At 38.0% G+C, this 20,932-nt stretch overlaps 2 protein-coding genes, 1 long non-coding RNA gene and 2 other non-coding genes across 5 annotated transcripts; 2 read left to right on the top strand and 3 right to left on the bottom strand.

Moving 5' to 3' along the window:
• Positions 1-28: 28 nt before the first annotated feature.
• On the top strand, positions 29-102 carry TRNAN-GUU. The gene has a single exon. It is a non-coding gene; the product is annotated as a tRNA-Asn (tRNA).
• Positions 48-2,509, bottom strand: LOC121763331 (LEAF RUST 10 DISEASE-RESISTANCE LOCUS RECEPTOR-LIKE PROTEIN KINASE-like 1.5). Its single transcript, XM_042159332.1, has 2 exons — positions 1,621-2,509; positions 48-360 (listed from the first exon to the last, which is right to left on the bottom strand). The coding sequence occupies exons 1-2, from the start codon at positions 2,417-2,419 to the stop codon at positions 314-316; spliced, it is 846 nt and encodes a 281-aa protein (XP_042015266.1). The 5' UTR covers positions 2,420-2,509; the 3' UTR covers positions 48-313.
• Positions 2,510-4,253: 1,744 nt separating this feature from the next.
• On the bottom strand, positions 4,254-4,339 carry TRNAM-CAU. The gene is given in 2 exon segments: positions 4,254-4,289; positions 4,302-4,339. It is a non-coding gene; the product is annotated as a tRNA-Met (tRNA).
• A 6,112-nt stretch (positions 4,340-10,451) lies between these two features.
• On the bottom strand, positions 10,452-13,317 carry LOC121763774 (phospho-2-dehydro-3-deoxyheptonate aldolase 2, chloroplastic-like). The gene is made up of 5 exons (XM_042159854.1): positions 12,758-13,317; positions 12,090-12,367; positions 11,682-11,958; positions 11,357-11,602; positions 10,452-10,903 (listed from the first exon to the last, which is right to left on the bottom strand). The coding sequence occupies exons 1-5, from the start codon at positions 13,244-13,246 to the stop codon at positions 10,649-10,651; spliced, it is 1,545 nt and encodes a 514-aa protein (XP_042015788.1). The 5' UTR covers positions 13,247-13,317; the 3' UTR covers positions 10,452-10,648.
• Positions 13,318-14,756: 1,439 nt separating this feature from the next.
• LOC121763994 lies at positions 14,757-16,922 on the top strand. Its single transcript, XR_006042540.1, has 3 exons — positions 14,757-14,924; positions 15,004-15,080; positions 16,650-16,922. It is a non-coding gene; the product is annotated as an uncharacterized LOC121763994 (long non-coding RNA).
• Positions 16,923-20,932: the final 4,010 nt, after the last annotated feature.

Genomic DNA, 20,932 nt, shown 5'->3' with positions numbered 1-20,932 from the left:
ATAATATGACACAGGCTATTAACAAAAGGCTGGAATAGCTCAGTTGGTTAGAGCGTGTGGCTGTTAACCACAAGGTCGGAGGTTCAAGCCCTCCTTCTAGCGAGTATGATTTTTATCACAATTTATTAAAAATCATAACAAAAAGAAATGCCTCTCGTTTTTGCATGGTTTAAAAAATTAATCAATTAGACAGATATTATTCGCCGATGCTAACTTTATTCTCTTAGACTTCCATTGCAGATATATTCTCCACAACTACCCAAGCATCCACATTTTGTAAGAATCAATGCTAAAAATAGAGCAGGAAATTCTTTCACAATTTCACCGCCAACCAGACTGCTATTCCCAGCCAAAACATTCCTGAAATTAAACAATTGTTCAGTCAAGTATAGTACACTATTCCCTCCGGTCTACTATTTAAAGAGTCCTTTTAACTTGGCACAAATTTTAAGAAATATACTGAAAAGTGGGTAAGAGAAAAGATAGAAGAATGTGAAACTCATTTTTTTTATATTAGTTTTATAATAGAATGTGATGGAATGAATTAATGCAAAGTGGAGTCTAACTAACATTTATAGTAAAAGTGGACCAAGACTATTAATAGCAGACGGACTAAAATGGTAAACTCGGACTCCTAATAACGAACTGAGGGAGTACTTATTATGCTGTTGGAAATTTTCAACTTTAAAATTTTGCTGCCTAATCGTGCTGCTACCTAGAGAGTATATTAATTGCTCTATCCGTCCTCCACTAATTGTCCACTTTGATTTTGACATGGGTTTTAAGAAATATAAAGAAAAATGAGTTGAAAAAGTTAGTGGAATATGAGTCTCACTTTTTATATACTCCCTTTGTCTGTAAAAAAGTAGTCCATTTGTAGACAACACAGATTTTATTGAGAAATTGGTAAAATAAGAGAGAAAAAGAGAATAAGTGGATAAAGTAAGAAAGATAAGAAGAAAATGTAGGTAAAGTATGAGTAGGGCTAAGAAAATATAACGAAATACCGCACTTACCGTACCGAAAAAATACTGAAAATGCCGAATTTTCGGTATACCGTACTTTAAGGTACAGTATCATACCGTACCGACAGTGTTAGGTACGGTAAAGGTATGCATTTTGTATATACCGCGGTATACCGCATCATACCGCAAATTTACGGTATATACCGCAAATAACACGGTATACCGCAAATACGGTAACGATATCTAAATTTTGGTATACCGACTTTTCGGTATACCGCAATTGTGGTATACCGACAAAAGCGGTACGGTAAAGGTATGGTTTTTGGTCATACGGCACGGTACGGTACGATATGCGGTATGACCATTTCGGCGCGGTATACCGTACCGTTCCAACCCTAAGTATGAGAGAGAGGACTTCCATTTTAAGAAATTGGACTATTTTTTATGGGTATCCCAAAATGACAAAATGAGACTAGTATTAGTTTTATAATAAAATGTTATTAGAATAAGGAAGAGAAGTGTGATGTTTACTTAGTATTTATGGTAAAATTAAAAGTGAACAATTAATAGAGAAGGGACAAAAATGGACCATTTCCGGGGTGTGATGGAGAGAGGAAAAAAAAGAGTGAATTAATTGAAATAATGAAGTGAATACCTGCACTTAATTTATAAGATGAGCTCATATAGATCCAGTTATAGCCATTGCAATCCGAAGTGGTATTCCCCGACTCACACACGCATACGAACGAATCCCTCGGCGGCGCGTACCCACACACGCCCCCGCTGAGCTCACACCCGCGGCACCCGGGCGCCATGCCGTACCCATCCAGCCCCACCGTGTATTTCAGCGCCACCCCGTACCGCCACGTGGCCGGATCGGTGGGCTCGTCCCCCACTGCCGCCACCGAGCTGTAGGCCGCGCACCCCAGCCCTGCCACGTCCAGCTCGTCCAGATTCGCCGGCGCGTAGACGCAGCAGGCGTTGCTGGACAGCGCCGCCGTGGCCGGGCACGAGCAGATGGTGGGGCAGAGGTAGGCAGACGACGTGGCGTCGCATAAGGAGGATAGTGAGGAGCAGCCTAAGAGGATGAAAGTGGATGGGCCGAGCTGGAATGGGCCGGCCCAGTCGAGGCCGAATTTGAGGGAGGTGGGCCGCATGGTGGTGCAGTTGGACATGCAGGGAGGGGAGATGGTGAGGACGGAGGCGGAGTAGTCGACGGAGGTGATGGGGTAGGTGCCGGTGTGGGTGGTGAGGAGGAGTTGGTTGGTGGGGGCCGAGCAGGAGACGTAGGGGTGGAAGCGGGGAGAGCCGCAGCCGCGGCCGGAGCCGAAAGGGTACTTGATTGGGGTTGGGCCGCAGGATTTCTTGCATGGGGGTTCGGTGGCGGATGTGAGAATAATGGAGTGCAAGATTAGGGAGACAAGGACACTACTATTCTTTCTCTCTCTTGACATTTTGCTATGCCTTTAGTTTTGACAGAGAATGAAGGGCCTTTTATTCTGTGCTATAAAGGAACAAATTGTTGGGTTATAGACTTTTGAGCATCTTCAACAAACAAATGCTCATATTTCATTGCTCCTCATTTTCTTTCATATGGACTATATGTATAATCGCCTAAAGATAAAATAGACCTGTAATGCTAAGTTGGTAACCTCACATAGTTGTATATATTGGGATTTGGGATGTTAACCGGGTCATGCCAATAGGTTTCAGCTCAACCCTACTTGGATTAGGATTTTATTAGGTTAAAAAATTTCAATCCTACCCTAAATGTAATGTTCAGGTTTCGGAATAGCCCAACGACCTAAATCAGAGTGATCAATTGAATACAGAATGATGAAAATTAGTCATATTCTAAATATTTAATTATGAGAAGTTTGTGATGCATGCTTAAACTAGAATGTGAATGAATATTAATAAGAGTGTAAAAATATATGACATGATAAGAATGATATTTAGTAAATCTTGAGTTAATGAAAGATTTAATATAAAATGGAATGTTAGTCTTTCTAGTTATTTATATTGTAAAATCTATTATTGAAATGTTAAATTAGTTGTTAAACAAGACAAAAAGATAGGGCACCAAACTCAATACAGGGTTTTAGCCCTTCAGATTTTGAGTCGTCTATATATGGATTATGGACTATTCAGGTTGTTATTTTTCTGACAACTTTTTTTTTTAATTTTTTTTTTTTTTGGTTTCCAACTTTTTTTAATTTAACCCTCTAAATTTTAGCAAGCTACTACCTCCGTTCCACATGAAGTGTTACATTTAATGTGACCGCGAATTTTAAGAAATTTAAAGAAAAGTGAGTTGAATAAGTTAGTAGACTATGAGTCTCATATATATATATATTAGGTTTATAATAAAATGTTAGTAGAATTGATTGGTGGAATGTGTGGTCTACTTACTATTTATGGTAAAAGTGAAATGTGACTCTTATTGTTGACGGATCGAAATGACAAAATGTAACACTTAATGTGGGACGGAGGTAGTATTTCACATAAATTTTGGTTGCACTGACCTCCCCATCCCCAATTAGGAGGCTGGAAGGAATAACTTTTTAGTAAGCATTTCTTGGTAATATTTACTACCATTAACGAAAAAAGTGAGTTAAGATAGAAGTACTTTAGAATCAGATGTTGTATATAAAATGTAATCCATCCAACAAAAAGATGGACGTCCACGAACAGAAAAGATTTAAAAGCATCTTCTGCTAAATAAGAATTGATTAAGTATGTATGTTTCTTGTTTATAATCATTGTCCAACATAGTAGCTAGAATACATTATAAAATAAGGGAATATAAATTTCAATGTATTTGAAAATGCACTATTATTTGGGAAGAATATAATTTTGTAACATTCGTCATACATTTACGGATTTTAGTATCTTTTGTTGTGAACAAGATTTCTTCACACCTAGCTTGAATTATCAATTTATCACTACCTAGCACGTTCTTATATAAGGATATCTTTTGTGGTCACTTTAATAATTCTTTCAAACTTGATCATCATACTTCTATAGTATTAGTTGAAGGAATAAATTAGTAAGTACAAGAATACTACTAAAGTGAAAAAAATGAGATAATGAAAACAAGGTAACAAAAATGTAAAAATGGATTTCAAACTTGGGATATCGTACTTCTATATAATTATTAGTTGAAGGAATGAATTAATAATAAAAAGGTAAAAAAGTAAAAAAGTAAAAAAGTAAAAAGGTAAAAAGGTAAAAAAGTAAAAAAGTAAAAAAGTAAAAAAGTAAAAAAGTAAAAAAGTAAAAAAAAAATGGGGTGAGAGAGGCTCGAACTCTCGACCTCAGGATTCCTCAGAAAGCTATGAGACCTACGCGCTAGCCAACTGCGCCACCACCCCTTATACTTTCACGTATTCTATAAATAAATTAGATTTGTTAATTGAGTAGTAAATAAACCTAATGTTCAAGTCTAAATTCAGTTTTCTATCTTCCGAGAATACCCTAACAACAATTGAATCACACACACAATCATACAAGGTCAGACTGCTAATTAGATACTAACTCCGTCTAATAAAAGACAAAGTTATAAATGATACATATTTTAATTTGCAATTAATAAATAAGAGAGTGATATGAAAAGTAAGAAATGACAAAGAGGAAAGGTATTGGAATGATTGTTAGTGGATTATGGAGTCCATATTATAAATGATACGTATGATTATTATTTGTTGAAAACTTTCCATATTTGGGCTTAGTCTAATTTTAATAGATGACTCAAAATGTTAAAACTAGTTAATTTTTCGTGGACGAAGGTAATAGCATATTTTAATAATGGTAGATTGAGGTTTTTATGATATTTTGGATTTAATTGATTAAACTGAAAATACATATATTATGTAGTGTAAACTTAATCAGTATGTCTTTTGTTTCATAAGCCATATTTAACATGATCCGTTTTAAAAATGTCAATGTTCCTTTTGAACACCAAACAATAATCAAGTCATCAAGTGTATAAAATGCAAAATAAAAACTCAAAATCTTGAAAATGGTGGACTAAGCCTTGGGGCATGGGGGTTCTAGGTCATTTGAATTTAAACCACTATATCATCTAATTGAATACAATTCTTATCAAGTATTCATATAATGAAATTAGTTGGAAAATGCGTTTCACATTAAGAAGATATGGGGTACTAATCTCACTTCTTGCACAATGTAAATATTCAATTATATATAATGTCATATTTTATACATTTAACTAATACTGTTATCCTTATTGAACTTTATATGATATTATAGTACTTTCCTTTGTCCCCTTTAATTGCCACAAATTTCATTTTTCATTTTGTCTCCTAATTGACATCTTTACTTTTTACTACTTTTGGTAGTGTATCTCACACTCCATTAACTAATAGTAGTAACTCACATTTTTATTATAAAAATAATACATTAAAATAGGACTCATGTTTCACTAATTTTTTCCACTCACTTTTCACTACATTTCTTTAAACTCGTGTCAAATCAAACAGTGTCAATTAATGAGAGACGGATGGAGTAATATAACATAACATCTTAATGCTTATTTTCATTCCTTTTATTATTATCACTATAAAAAAAATATGTAGAAAAGAAAGAAAAAAAGGATAATAGGTATAAAAATATTTTAAGAAGCCAAGAATAACGTTGTTACAAAATTACTCAAGATTGTCAATAGAATTTAAATATATTCATCATTGTCAACAAAACTTTCAATTCCAATTTCCAAAATGAAAAGACTATTAGGTATTCCAGTTGGATTATTCTTACTTCAGATTCAGGATGTGTTTTAGAAAGAACATTACTAATTTAGGGTTTAGAAGGAGGTGTGGAAGAATAAGGAGTTGACCAGGATTACAAAATCTGCAAAGAAAGACCGACATATTTTAGGAAGAAGATTTCAGAGACCCAAAAACCATCGTCCAACATTGCGACGATGTCGCAAGCACCGTGCTAATTTCAAGTCATCGTGCGAATTTCCAGTACACAACGTTTTCAGTCACCCACCCACCATGATATGATTTTAATCTTCTTAACGAGTATGAGCAACATATATGAGGATGTGCGTATTTATAATTTTTTCCGGATTAAATAAAAAATTGAGACCCAAACTCTACCCACCCACTCATCGAACTTACACACTATGCATCCGTTGTGGATGCTCTTACGGTAAGAAAGAATGAAAAATTTGATTTATGTGAAGGTGGCCTTCTTGAGTGATATAGCCGACAAGGCTATTTCAATGATAGGCGAGCAAGTGGCCCAAGGCCGCTGCAACATGCTATGCGGGCGTGATGCAGCGGTGGCCATGAATCAATATCCGGCGATGTAGTAAGGGAGGTTGATAGAGAGCTGGACGAGCTTGCGTCGTATACCGTTTCCAGTCCCACTCCAACTGCCACTGCTATAGGCATTGGTACTTCCATTACGTTTCCGGCGACGCCCTGATGTAGACAAAAAACTTTTATATAAATTAAACGGCTTGTAAGCCCATTCCTGTCTAGCAGACACACTTATTTAAACTATAACTCTTGCAACTCCATTCCTATGTAGCGACTTATTTAATTATGTAATTTATTTTTTACTCTCTTCGTCCCCTATTAATTATTCACTTTTGTCATTTTCGGCCATCCCCCATTATTGTCCACTTTCACTTTTTACCATAAAATGGTAAGTAGGTCTCACGTTCTATTAACTCATTTCACTCACATTTTATTATAAAAACAAATATACAAAAGTGAAACTCATATTTCATTAATTTTTTCACTCACTTTCCTTTACATTTTTTATAACATGTGCTGAAACCAAAGTGGACTGTTAATGGGGGACAGAGGGAGTATTTTTTAAGGATTTTTAATATGTAATTTTTTGTTTTTAAGATTTTAATTATGTGAATATTTATTTTTTTAAGGATTTGTATTGTGTAGTTTTTTGCCTCTCTAAGTAAGTATTTTTAGTGAATTGCCAATTTAAATTAAGTAAATTTTAATTAATATAAATAAAATTTGTGCAAATATATAGTTAAGTGGAAGAATGGTTTAGGGTGTAGGGTAGTGAATGAATGGATTTTGGTGATGGGTGGCCTTACCACCAAAACCACACAATGCCATACAAAAACTTCGCTCCCGAGCTACATATCTTTTTGCACACCGTAGCTTACTGTTATAGTGCTTGCTACATATAAGGAGACGACAGCTGAGATAGTTAAACGTAGGAGTTCGAAAACTGATAGATAATCATAAATATTGAAACTATTGTCGTTGTTGCCTTTAAGGTGATTGTCTCTGTGAGGGAAGAAAGGGGAGAAGGAGGGGCATTTGTGCAAAAGGATACCTCATAGTAATTAGTACTCCCTCCGTCCACCAATAAACTTTCCATTTTGCCATCTTTATCTGTCCACCAATAAACTTTCCATTTGTTTTTTACTATTTTTTGGTTATGGATCCTCCATTCCACTAAATTATTCCCATTCACATTTTATTATATAAACTCAATTTTGTCATCTTTATCTGTCCACCAATAAACTTTCCATTTGCTTTTTACTATTTTTTGGTTTTGGATCCTCCATTCTACTAAATTATTCTCATTCACATTTTATTATATAAACTAATATATAAAAGCAGAGATGACCCACTTTCAGCTAACCTTTTCAACCAACTTTCTACTACATTTCTTAAAATCTGTCTCGGGTCAAAACTCTCATAGAGGCCTCGAACCTGAGACCTTTGGCCTCAAACAATAACCTCTCTACCACTTGACTAACTCACATATACTAAACTGTGTTGGGTAAACTATTTATAGTGACTGATTTCACCGCACTGCGGCCCCATATTCCATAAACCCCCATCCTGTCTGGCCTTACGGCTTGGCTCCCACTTGGCCCTACGCATATAAAAGATCGGGAGGAAATTCAGTTCCACTAATGTGGATAAGAGGGCTCGAACTTGACACCTAAGTCAACAATGTCTTAGCCTTTTGCCACTAGGGAAAAGACTCTGGATTGTAAAAACTCTCCTTGTATTGGTAGACGAAGGGAGTATAACTTTAAATTAGTATTAAGATATTAAGAGGATCAACAACGACCGCAAGATGAGCCACCGAAAGCGGATGCCACCACGAATTGCCGACAAAATTCTTGAAATGGGCATAAGTGGGAACTAGATACCTTAAATGGTACGCTTTTTGTAGTTCTGTGGTATGAATTATGCATTATGCGTAACTGATTACGAATCTGAGAATCTCTTCATCTCAAGGTATTTAACTCGTATTCTTTTTTCAGTTGTCTCAAGGTACATGAATCATTTTTTTTGGAAAAAATTTTCTCTCACTTACTTTATTTCTCCACTTTAACCTTTAATACAACAATTTCTTAAATCACGTGTCCAAAAGAATGTCTCAACTACCTTGGGACGGAGGGTTAGAGAGAGTATAATTTCACAGAATTTGAAAATGCTCCATGTAATTAAATTTTACCACTTACAAATTCCTAAATTTGAAATTTACTCAAATTTTACCTAATTTTGGGCAGAAGATATCTTGAACAATTTTCCAGATTAAGGTTAGTAGTGCATTTTGTTGATATATAGGGTTTCTGATAAAGTGTATTTTGTGTTGTTAAAATGGGGATAGTAAATATGTATATGTATTGCTGAATTATAAGTTTGTTTGTGAATTTATTTTGAGATGACAAAGTAGTCCAAATTGTTGGAATTGGTGTGCCTTATGATTTGCCTGTCTGCCCTTTATCTAATTCACTGAGTGTTACGTATTCTAATTCACTGAGTGTTACGTAGACATTACTAAATGCACGTATGTAATCTTCAATCCGTTGATTAACCCATATACACAATACCTCTAATAATGCATAATATACTGAGATAATGACAATTAACAGCTACATAATGCACTACCTAAACCAAATAATGCACATACGTATATTCCAATAACAACAATTTGTTAGTAATGTCTACGTACTATACCCTAGCCCCTAAGCTTATTAAACCCTTAGGGGAAACAAGAAACGTGTGTCAAACATCATAACATGGTACATCTTATTCGTATGCATTGCAGTTCACATATTGTGCATTATATAGTTAATAACATCCATTACTCGTGACAATTTGGTGAATTATTCGTATCGTTTTATAATTTGTTATTAATGCGTACGTACTATACCCTAGCCCCTAATCTTATTAAACCCTTAGGGGAAACAAGAAACGTGTGTCAAACATCATAACACAGCACATCTTGTTCGTATGCATTGCAGTTCACAAATTGTGCATTATATAGTCAATTATATTCATTACTCGTTACCATGTGAAGATTACATACGTGTCTACGTAGTATACCCTAGCCCCTAAGCTTATTAAACCTTTAGGGGAAACAAGAAACGTGTGTCCAAACATCATAACATGGTACATCTTATTCGTATGCATTGCAGTTCACATATTGTGCATTATATAGTCAATTATATACAGATACCAAAATGTGGCAGTTACTTTTCCGTCAAATGTCAATAATAACCCTGTAATGCATACAACCACATTCTATAATGCAACACGGAACCAGTTTTATAGAATCAATCTGATTCGTTGATGCCTTACATCTAACGCGTAATATTAAGAAGGAAAAAGGATCTAAGATGTGAAAAGGAGAATAACGCTCCCCTATATATATTGGGGTATATATATATATATAGGGAGATGATTTTAAACTTTAATATGTATTGAATTTCATTATGTTTCGATATAATTCGATATATCGAAAATATCGATATATATCGTATATTCGAAATAAAACGATATATCGCGATATAAGGAAATTCATATCGTTATCGTATTGAAAACTTACGATACGATATTGTATCGTATCGAAAATTACGATATACCGAAAATTCGATAATTTTTTGATAATTTTCAATACGATACGAGCGATATATCATTTTTTCGATATTTTTCCCTAGCCCTAATGAAGAGAGAAAAAAGTAAGAGAGAGTAAAGTAGGTGTGGAAAAATGTGTTTACTTTTACTAAAAAGAGAAATGACTCTATTGCTATGGAACGTACCAAAATGACAAAATGACTCTATTACTATGGAACAGAAGGAGTAATCTTTTTCTCTCTCTTACTTTACTCTCTCTTACTTTATTCGTTCTATTTTATTCCCTTTTTACTTTCTTCTCTTTATTTTTTCCATCTGTTACTTTTTTTATCTATTTATTTAACAAACTCAATGTCCATTTCTTTAGCTACGGGCCAAAAAGTCTAGTCTCAAATATGAGTATAAAATTTATTGCTTAGTTTGAAACAAAGATCAGTGATGTGAAAGCATTGTTATAAGATAAATAAATACATGGCAATGTCTGGATCAATGTACCATCAACCTCAGGTTTCATTCATGTTACAACAGAAGCACGATATTAAATAATTAAATTAGATAGTAGGAGTAGTACATGAGATGAGAGAGTGACCACGAGACAAAAATGCAACCACGTGATTTATTCCAAAAGAATACAGAAAATCTCTTTATTCACAAATTAAAGATAAAATAAATACCACTTGAATACCATATAACACAAAGCATATTCCACTAGACTAGACTGTTGTTGTACTTACCCACTTGCATTCAAATATTGAACCTCAGTTGCTACTATATAATTTATCTAGTGTAGAAAATCTAAGAAAGGAGAGGTTGAGCTGCCATCCTCTTCTTCCTCAACCTCTCCGAAACGATGAAGGCCAGTTCCAGTGACTGCGATGCATTCAGTCTCGGGTCGCAGTGTGTGCGGTAGCGTGAGCTCAGATCGTCAAATGTCACTGTCCTTGATCCTCCGATGCACTCTGTCACGTTCTGTCCGGTCATCTCCAAATGGATTCCACCAGGGTGGCTGCCTTCTTGCTCGTGAACATCGAAGAAAGCCCTCACCTCCGCCTGCGAATATGCCAAACAAAAACATTACTACTAAATGAGTCAACAAAGAAAGCAACAGCTCAAATAATGCCACACCTAACTATTGTTCAACCATCTCAACTAAAAAATGTGGTAGCTCGAGAATTTTTTATTATAGAAGCAATTTTACTATTCATAGTCAAAATTGGTACAACCATTTTAAAATGGGCAAACCCCACACGATTTCTTCAAGGTATTGACTAATGTTGATGTCAACAGTCTACCGCATTCTGGACTTTTCCTTATAACAAAATGTCTCAACTTGTATTTTATTAGACCAATGTATCTGTACATCAAGTGGTCTAATTCTTATGGTATATGATTCATTTACAATCTCTTTTGCTTTGACGAAAATAAATAACACGATGATCAAAACCTATCAATTAAGTTCAAACCGAATTTATATGTGATGACGAGGAAAGAAAGCGAACATACCAAGATTGCATCAAAAGCACGGGTCTTGAGTCCGCAAGGTGCCTTGATAGTGTTTCCGTGCATAGGGTCGCATACCCAGGTGACAATTTGGCCGGCTCCACGGACTGCCCTCACCAAATGAGGCAGCTTGACTCTCATATTCTCAGCACCCATTCTGACAATGACAGTAATCCTTCCTGGCTTGTTGGTTGGATTCAAGATGTCGATGAGTTTATTAAGTTCCTTGGGGTCCATCTTTTGGCTCACCTGCAAATTGGATTCCATACATATATGTTGTGTAAATTGGTAAGAATTACTTCCACAACTGTGTGTTCAAGATATCTACCTTGATGCCCAGAGGGTTAGAAACTCCTCTCAAGAATTCGACATGTGCACCGTCAAGCTGCCTGGTACGTTCACCAACCCAGAGCATGTGGGCTGAGCAGCCGTAGTATAGACCAGTCGTTGAATCTTGACGGGTGAGTGCCTGTTCATAAGGCAGAAGCAAACATTCATGGGAAGTCCAAAACTCTGTCGTTGACATCACAGGGTGGTCGATTGTGAGTCCAGCAGCCTCCATGAACCCCAAGGCTTCGTCAACCCGGTGAGCCAGTTCTTGATACCTATTGAACCATTCAAACACGGACTTTTAGCAAATGAACGGCCTATATATTGTACTATTATCCAAACAATTCACAAAATGAGATCATACTATCGAACGCTGATCGTTTCAATGCCATTCATTATGACACACCTGTCGCCCTGTTCGCTGTTCTCGACAAAATCAAGATTCCACTGAGTAACTCTCTGCATTGCTGCATAACCTCCTGTAGCAAAGGCTCTGAGAAGGTTAAGGGTCGATGCAGCCTGGCAGTAGGCCCTGATCATCCTGTGAGGATCCGGGATTCTTGATTCTGCCGTGAAGGCATCGCCGTTAATGTTATCACCCTTGTAACTAGGCAGCTTAACTCCATCCTTCTCCTCCATAGGGTCTGATCTTGGTTTGGCAAACTGCCCAGCCATCCTCCCAACCTAGTGAAGACCATCCACACAACTATTAGTCACTGTCAAAACACCTTGATACAAATCCACTTGTCAAATTAATGAGAATTTAGCAATTTGAATTCTCAATAGCCTAGCATAACAAGAGCATGCTTGATCGTCTACTCGAAAAAAAGGCATGAAAACACAAATTGTTCTTATACTACTAATTTAAAGCAAATGTAGGTCAAACCAATAAACGTTCAGAGTTTATTTTGAATGGAATTGAAACCCCCGAATTGTAAGCATCTGCCTATCATGTTAATTGAGACCTTCATTTCGGTAGCTTCGATGTACTAATCCAGATCTAAAATCAGCAATTCGTTAACCTAATCTAGCAATGAATACATTCGATTGAAAAATCAATGCCGGAAATTTCACCTTGATAACCGGCAATTGACCACCGAAGGAGAGGACGACGCTCATCTGGAGGAGAATCCTGAAGGTGTCGCGAATGTTGTTAGCGCTGAATTCCTTGAAACTCTCGGCGCAGTCGCCGCCCTGGAGGAGGAAGGCATTTCCGACGGCGGCCTCGGCGAGGCGATCCTCGAGGCTGCGGACCTCTCCGGCGAATACCAGGGGCGGGTAGGCCGCCATGGTGTGGAGCACCGACTCTAGCTCCGCCGCATCGGGATACTCAGGGAGCTGAAGAGCATTCTTAGTTTTCCATGTGAGCGGGGTCCACACGGCTGAGGAGGAAGGCGCCGGCGCCGGCGCCACCGCGGCGGCCTTGGCCGGCTCCGCAGCGTTCACGGCGGAGATACGGCGGCGGGCGCAGGGGAGTGAAGGGGAATGGGCGGGGAGGAGAGATTGGGGCTGGATGATGACGGATTTGGAGGAGAAGGCAGCGGTGTTGGGCAAAGCAGCCATCGTCACTCTCTCTCAATCAATTTGGGGGAAATGTGGGAGAGGATAGCTCTGCAACAAACTGGAATTGCAGATTGGATTTTATAGTATGTAGAGAGAGTAGGAGTTTGGTAGGTGATTTTTTTTTTTCTTTTTTCATTTTATTTTAGTTTTATTGGGGTTGGTGTAATCATTGTCAAACAAGTTTTTCTGAAGGTTAGTTGTGTCTGCTGCTTTCCACAAACAGGTTGTGTTGCTCGCTTCTTCTTCAACATTTTTTTTGCCTAATTTTTATTCAAAAGATTAAAATACAATATGTAATTGTCATGTGTTGCCTCAATTTTATGTGAACTCATCTTAATTGTCTTAATAGTTTACTTATTTTTTCGCATAAGCATCCACGATATAGCAAAGACTTCTCCACGGACTAGCACTAGAACTTTTCAAAAGCACATTCTGTCATATCATAAGGACTTCTCACCCCACTGCCACATCACTATGACTTCCCACTTCACAATATTTGACTAGCACTAGGACAAGCACTAGGACTTCCCAACAACACAATTTCATATTTTTATACTGAATTTAATACGAAATTCAAAATTCGACACGAATACGAGAAAAATTCCATCATAATTTCATTATAAATTAAAAACATTAAAAAAATACAATTAAAAAAACAATTACATCATATTATCAACGTGCATTCTTCCGCGCCCACAACTCTTCAATTATATCCTGCTGGAGTCGAATATGGGCTTCTTGTTGGCGTAGGTCGGCATCGGCTTGGAGCCGCCCGGCGTCATCATGAGGTATCCCAATGCGTACATTGGTGGTGGCCACGCCGTGGCTTGGCCCGGCGGCATCTTCATTGATCCAATCAGTCAGTTCTTGACTTTCTTGTTCGACAATTATGTTGTGCATGATAATACACGCGTACATGATATCAGCAATGCGATCGTCATACCACAAAGGGGTTAGACCTTTCACCACCGCCCATCGAGCCTGGAGCACACCAAATGGCCGCTTCACATCCTTGCGCGCTGCCTCCTGTCGGCTCTCAAAGTAGACCTTCTTATCTTCGAGCGGACATCTGATCGTCTTCACAAAGACGGGCCACCTAGGGTTTAATACCCGCTTTTATTTTTATCTTTTTAAGTTAAGATTTTTGTTTTAAGAACAAGCGAGTGATAGACCTTGAATAAAATACCGTGTTTGTTTCGATTGGTTGTGAATGGAAATAGTGAATGCTTGAGTTATTGTTGATTAATTGTGTGGTGTAAGTTGTCGACGAGATTGACGTGAGAGTCGTCGATGGGAAAATTTGGGTGTTCGTTTACAATGTACTTGGAATAACACCAAAGTACTAAAATAATAAAACACCACAATTTAATCAATGTACTAAAATTATATATTTTTGGGCCTATCACTTTTGTCTATTTTTCTTAACCCATTTATCCTTATGCAATTGGGCTACTTTTAATATAGCCATTTATTCATAATTCCTATTGAATTCCTGCAGCCAACATAAATCCCTTCCTCTAAACCCTTCTACATGTTTTCCTTATTCACCAAAACCTAAAATCTCTCCAACAACCAAATAAATCAATATCCATCAGTTTAATATCCCACATTCACGTCTTCCCCATCCGAGAAAAATCTGTGAGAAAAACCTAGTGCAGTTTTCTCCTCTTCCGTGAAGGTAATTTCTTCTCCTTCCATTGAATATGAAAATCTCCAATACTTGTTGATTCCATAACCAAAAATCTCAAACATCACAGTGTGAAGGAGAAACCGAGGGAGCGTGATTTTTTTTTTCAATACCTTCTGTTTGAGCAATTTTCGTTCCATACCAAAGGTATACCCATTAATCCCTAAACTCTCAGCACTCTATTTCATTCCATAGTTTCACATATTCACGGTAGTTTCACATATTCACTGTAATTTTTCTGAAACTTGTTGAATGATGATACTCCCTTCTAAAGCTTCGATCTTTAATGCTTAGAAGGTGCCTTTTGTGTTTCTCTGCAATTCCAATTCATAAAATTCCCTTGTCTGCCCAAAAAAAAATGTTTGAATCGAACAAATTAGAAAACTTAATAAAAGATTCAGTTTGGGGAAAAGGGGAGAGGGACTTACCGCAGAGAGGGATGAGAATTTCAGTCTGTTTCCGTTTTGAATTCAAGAGGAGAGGCCGAGAGAGACAGAGAGAAACTGTTATGGTCGAAATAAGGAGGGAGATGAGCTTGTAGTTTCTGAATTGTAAATTTTAGATTTATTCCAGAGAGAGAATTTTGAGAATGATGAAAAAAGAGAGAGACGAAGAACAGAGGGTGGCGAGAATGAGAGTATATGTACTGACACTTATCCTTCTCATTTCTTTAGTTTTATTAACTTTTATGATACTGATCATTTCCATTTCGTTGGTTTTAATATTAGTTTTATTGTTAGTTGTATTATTTCTTTAGTTTTATTATTATTTGCCAGCTAAATTGTTGTGTGGGTTGGCAGTATGGTGGCTGAGAGTTTTTTTTAGCTACTGACTCTTTTCTCTTCATTATTTGTTTAATTGGTGGCTGAATCAGTTTATGTATTTTCTGATCTTCATTATTTGTTTAATTGGTGGCTGAATCAGTTTATGTATTATCTAAGTTATGAGGTTGGAATTGAATCTTTTGGCCTATTACAGATTAGTGAAAATCGAAAGAAATGAGTATTGGTTGGGACCGTCGTATTTAATCTGTTTGCTAATTCCAGATCCGTTGTTGGACAGAGTTTAATGTATGAAGTTTATCTATATGTGGACAAGGATAAATGGAGCACACACTTAGAATGCATGCATTTTTTAAAAATTAATTTATTTTGCAAAGTCTGATTTTTGCATATCATGTTATTTCGAAAATGGTGAGCTTGTGCACGTTGTTAGCGGTGGGAACATAAAGTGATTGAGGAGTAAGCTTTTGAGGTGGACTTTCTTTTTTAAATAAGGACTATGTCCTAAATATATTTTTATGTGAAAGGAGGTGGAAAATGTTTATCTTGCCATGTTTTGTGTTTTGATGAACCTATTTGAAGTGGCTTTTGCCATGTATGTTTAATCGAATTCGGGTCCCAGTAGGGCCGCAAACTCTGCTCGGACTAGTGTACACCCCGTAGATCGTGTGCTATCTCTTTGGAGTTGGCCGGTCTAGTGACTTGGTTCATGGCCACGTTCCTTGTCATGTATGTTCAGATATGGTGATGGTGAATGTGGATGGAAAATGGTTGGCCGACCGAACTTGTGAAATATATGTTTTTGATGTACTTGGGTTTCTTTTAATTAAAACCCCAAGGTCACTTGATTATGGCTTGACAAACTATGTTTTGGCATGTGTCCACCGAGTGCATCAAGTACTCAGCCCTGCATATTGTTTTTCTTAATGTGCAGATTGAGCGGCGATGGACGTGGAGGATGTTGAGCAGAGTTCATGGATTGTTTTGTCATGATTAATAATTGTTGGATTTGTCGTGTCTTCATACTCGGCATTTTCCGTGTCTTGAACGCTTCCGCTAAGAGTCCTTTTCTTTAGAATTGTTTATTCATGGAGAGTCTTACTCGTTTGAAAATTGTCCATTCTTTATTTACTTAGAGTTGGTATTATTGTTAGGATAATATTATGACGTTTTCAAAGTTAATCCAGTTATTAAATTTTTGGTCAAATGTGTATGTTTTCCCCTTTCTTCCCCGCTTCTTTAATCCTCCCCTAGTCGCGATCAACCGTGTTTTCTATCCTTAAAAAATGCGGGCGTGACACCAAATGACCGCTCCACATCCTTGCGCGCTGCCTCCTGTCGGCTCGCAAAGTAGACCTTCTTATCTTCGAGCGGACATCTGATCGTCTTCACAAAGACGGGCCACCTAGGGTATATCCCATCCGCCAAATAGTAGCTCATATGATGCTGGTTGTCGTTGGCGACAAAACTGATGGTCAGACCAACGCCCTGGCACTGCTCGTTGAAAAGGGGCGACGACTGAAGGACGTTGACGTCGTTGTTCCCTCCGGCGACCCCAAAATATGCATGCCAAATTCAAAGCCGGTAGTCAGCTACGGCTTCGAGGATCATCGTCGGATTCTTGCCTTTGAAGTCGGTCGTGTAGTGACCCTTCCAGGCGGTAGGGCAGTTCTTCCACTCTCAATGCATGCAATTTATACTGCCCAACATCCCAGGAAACCCGTGCATCGTCCCATGCATATCCATCAGTTCCTGACAGTCTTGGGCTAGGCTTCCGTAGGTACGTCTCCCCGAATATTTGAATGACGCCCTAACAAAAATACTGAAGACATTCGCGGGCAGTGGTCTCGCCGATATGGAGGTACTCGTCGAACATGTTGGCCGTACCTCCATAAGCCAACTACCTAATTGTAGCAATGCACTTCTGTAGAGGCGTGTGTTCGGGTCTGCCACTCGCATCCCTTTTGAACCGAAAGTACTTGTACTGATGCTCTAAAGCATTCACGATACGCATAAATAGATCTCGGGGCATCCTAAAATGCCGCCGGAAGATGTTGTCCCCAAACCGCGGCTGCTCGCTGAAATAGTCCTCAAACAACTGTTGGTGTGCAGCGAAGTTGTCCCGGGGTACTCGATGCTGGATGGGGCGAGGTATTGCCGGCTGCTGCTGCTGCTGCGAGACCGCCCTCATCATGCGGATTATCTCAGCGGACGTATACGCCCGTATCTATTCGCGGATTTACCATGATGCTTCACTATCCCAGCCACCACCGCCCGCGCCACTACCACTATCACCCGCACCACCACTACCACTACCACTACCACTAGCCATTTCAGGATGTCAAGAAATGTAGTTGAAAAAGAGAAACTCGTTAATACAAGTGGTGCGAATGAAAAAGAACCGAAACGAGCCGTATATATAGAGTTTAAAAAAAATCAAAAAACCACTTGTCCGTGTGCTCGTCCGTCGGGTGCCCGCAATAGCGGACGAGACGGCTGACGAGCGGGATATACGAGGGACGAGGGGTCACAATAGTGGACGAGCGCGACGGACCGGCGGCTCGCCGGTCGCTCGTCCGCCGGCTCGTTCACTATTGTGGATGCTCTAATATCGGATATCCTACTATCCGTCACTGCCTTCATTTTCTAAAAATAAAAACTTTGAAAATGACACGGTTTTAATGCAAAATTAGTAAATTTAAAAGAATAAATAGATAGCATAAGATAGCGGAATAGAAAAAAGTAGAGATTAGATTTAATCTATTGTGAGATCTATTTTCTAAAATAGAAGAGTTTTCATTTTTAGGAAATGAATTAAAAAGAAAACAATTTCTATTTTTAGGAAATAGTACTATTTAGAACCATCATGTAACTGTTATGTGTCGTGAGGATTTAGTTTTAGTTTTGAACGTGCGGTACATGTAATGTGATTTGTATTTCATAATTTCAAAGTTTTGATTGGGCAAAATATATATGTTGGGATTGTTTGATGAGATAATATCGAAATATGATAAGTTAAAATGTTTTGTCTATGATTAAATTAGTCTCATACATTTTACTCTAAAGACGGATCAACATTCACTATCATATAGCGGTTTTTGATAAAATAAAAATAAAACTACGAACAAGAGATAATAAATAAATAGTGTAAAAATGAGAATTATTAACATAACTATTACCCTAATCTGTCCTCATCTTAATCCAATCCAACTACTACTGCAGAGTCTGCAGCCTCTAGTTGCTGAAGTTGGTGGGCAATTGGATATATACGTCATTATATTCAAATAGAAAGGGCAATATCGGAATTTGATAATAGAATCAAGCACATGCTCCAAAGATTCCAGCCGACAGTATGGTCTTCATCACAAAATAAAAGGTGCAACTAGGCATGCACAAACCGACCCGGCCCGGCGGTTAACCGGCGGTTCGGAACCGCCGGTTCATGAACCGGAACCGGGTCCGGAACCGGCGGGTTGAACCGGCAGAAGGGTCGCAGGGTCGGAAGGGCCGGTTCAGGTTCGGCAATATATTGAACCTGAACCGGCGGTTCGGCGGTTCGAACCGCCGGTTCAAAGGGTCGAACGGCATAGGGTTCGTAGGGGTTCGTAGGGATTCAAAGTAGGGATTGGTATGAACCGGCGGTTCGCCGGTTTTGGGCGAAAACCGCGGTTTGAACCGGCGGTTCCGACCGGTTTCCGCCGGTTCCGGAAGCTTTTCAGGCGTAGGGGCTAGGTGAGGTCAGAAACCGGCGGTTTGTGTCGGAAAACCGTGGACCAACCCGCCGGTTTTGTGGAAAAACCACCGGTTCAGGCGGTAAACCGGCGGTTCGGCCGAAAATTTGAAAATTTGAAATTTGAATTTTTTTTTATTTCTTCCAATTTTACTCCTATAAATACCCCACTTCTCCTTCATATTTCCTTACCCCATTCTTGTGTTAACAAGGATTTCATTCTCAATCTCCATTTCTCTATTCTCTCCTCATTCTCTCTAATTGCGCAAGTTTAATTCTACACTTTCTGCTCACTACTATATTTGTTGTGCTCATAATTTACCACTTATTTTATACTTTATACATATTTCATTCCAAGTCAATATTACTTTTCATTTATCAATATATTCAATATGTCTTCTTCTCGTGGTGGATCGGGACGTGGTGATCGGGGCAAGGGAATAGCCCAAGATCAAAGCACTACGCGTCCCTCAAAATCTCGACGACCTTTTAATTTAAGTTGAGCTCAAGTCCTTTTTCTTTTATTTCTTTTTTTTCCCATTAATTCCTACTTTAAAAATATGCAAATACAATTACATAATTGTATTTGTATATACTCTAGTCGATGAAGTATATTTCTCTATACGGCTAAATGAGGGAAACTTTTGACAATTCTACTATAATTGTTGATTGTTAGACGAAACTCAACATTTAAAGTTGAATTGCTAAAGGTGTCCTTAATTTAGTTATGTAGAAAGATCTTCTTAGCCGGTTAAGAGTATATATATAATACACTTATACATTTAAGAACTTCAACGTCATTTCTTGTCATTTGTAATTAGTTCTTCACTAGTAGTCTCATTTGTATTTAAATTTTGTTTAAGACTTCAAGACCGCCATATGTTTTCAATTTGTAATTGTTGTAACTTGTCACGTGTAATTTGTAAACATGCAATTTCAATAAAATTGCAACTTTAGCCGTATTTTTTTCAATTTTATTTACTCACATTGCATACAAAAACAAACTTGAAAAGTGTAAATTAATTTGATTAAAATTGAAAAGTTGAAAAATGCAAAAAAAAATAAAAATAAAAATAAAAATTCGTCGAACCGGCCCGGAATCGGCGGTTCAAGCCGAAAACCGGCGGTTTTGAACCGCCGCGTAACCCGCCGGTTTTTTGAACCTGAACCGGAACCGCCGGGAGCTAGGCGGGCCGGTTCAGGTTCGGCATTTTCTCGACCCTTGAACCGCCGGTTCGGGCCCGGAACCGGCGGTTTACGACCCTTGTGCATGCCTAGGTGCAACATTTAACTGTCTCTTTCACGTATTTGAAGCACTCCATATAATTTCTTACCCTAATTTACAAGGCAATACATAATTTTCATTTTCATCCAATACATTTTTATGGGTTACGGGGATACACCTCTGTCTCTTTATATCATAGACATTTCTTTTCGACACAATAGTTAAAAAAAATGTATTAAGTGAGTTAAATAAAGTGAGAATA

This window comes from Salvia splendens, chromosome 14 (assembly GCF_004379255.2).
Source record: "Salvia splendens isolate huo1 chromosome 14, SspV2, whole genome shotgun sequence".
Lineage (NCBI taxonomy): Eukaryota > Viridiplantae > Streptophyta > Magnoliopsida > Lamiales > Lamiaceae > Salvia > Salvia splendens.
The sequence above is the reverse complement of the archived record's forward strand: the minus strand, read 5'-3'. Positions and strand labels throughout refer to the sequence as shown.

What these genes read in the sequence shown, in the direction of transcription:
- LOC121763774 (XM_042159854.1), bottom strand. Translation starts at nt 13,246, where the DNA reads ATGGCTGCTTTGCCCAACACCGCTGCCTTCTCCTCCAAATCCGTCATC. An exon ending in GTCAATTGCCGGTTATCAAG is followed by an intron (nt 12,368 to 12,757) that starts GTGAAATTTCCG and finishes GGTCTTCACTAG; the next exon opens with GTTGGGAGGATGGCTGGGCA. An exon ending in GTGCTTTTGATGCAATCTTG is followed by an intron (nt 10,904 to 11,356) that starts GTATGTTCGCTT and finishes GCATATTCGCAG; the next exon opens with GCGGAGGTGAGGGCTTTCTT.
- LOC121763331 (XM_042159332.1), bottom strand. Translation starts at nt 2,419, where the DNA reads ATGTCAAGAGAGAGAAAGAATAGTAGTGTCCTTGTCTCCCTAATCTTG. An exon ending in ATCTTATAAATTAAGTGCAG is followed by an intron (nt 361 to 1,620) that starts GTATTCACTTCA and finishes GTTTAATTTCAG; the next exon opens with GAATGTTTTGGCTGGGAATA.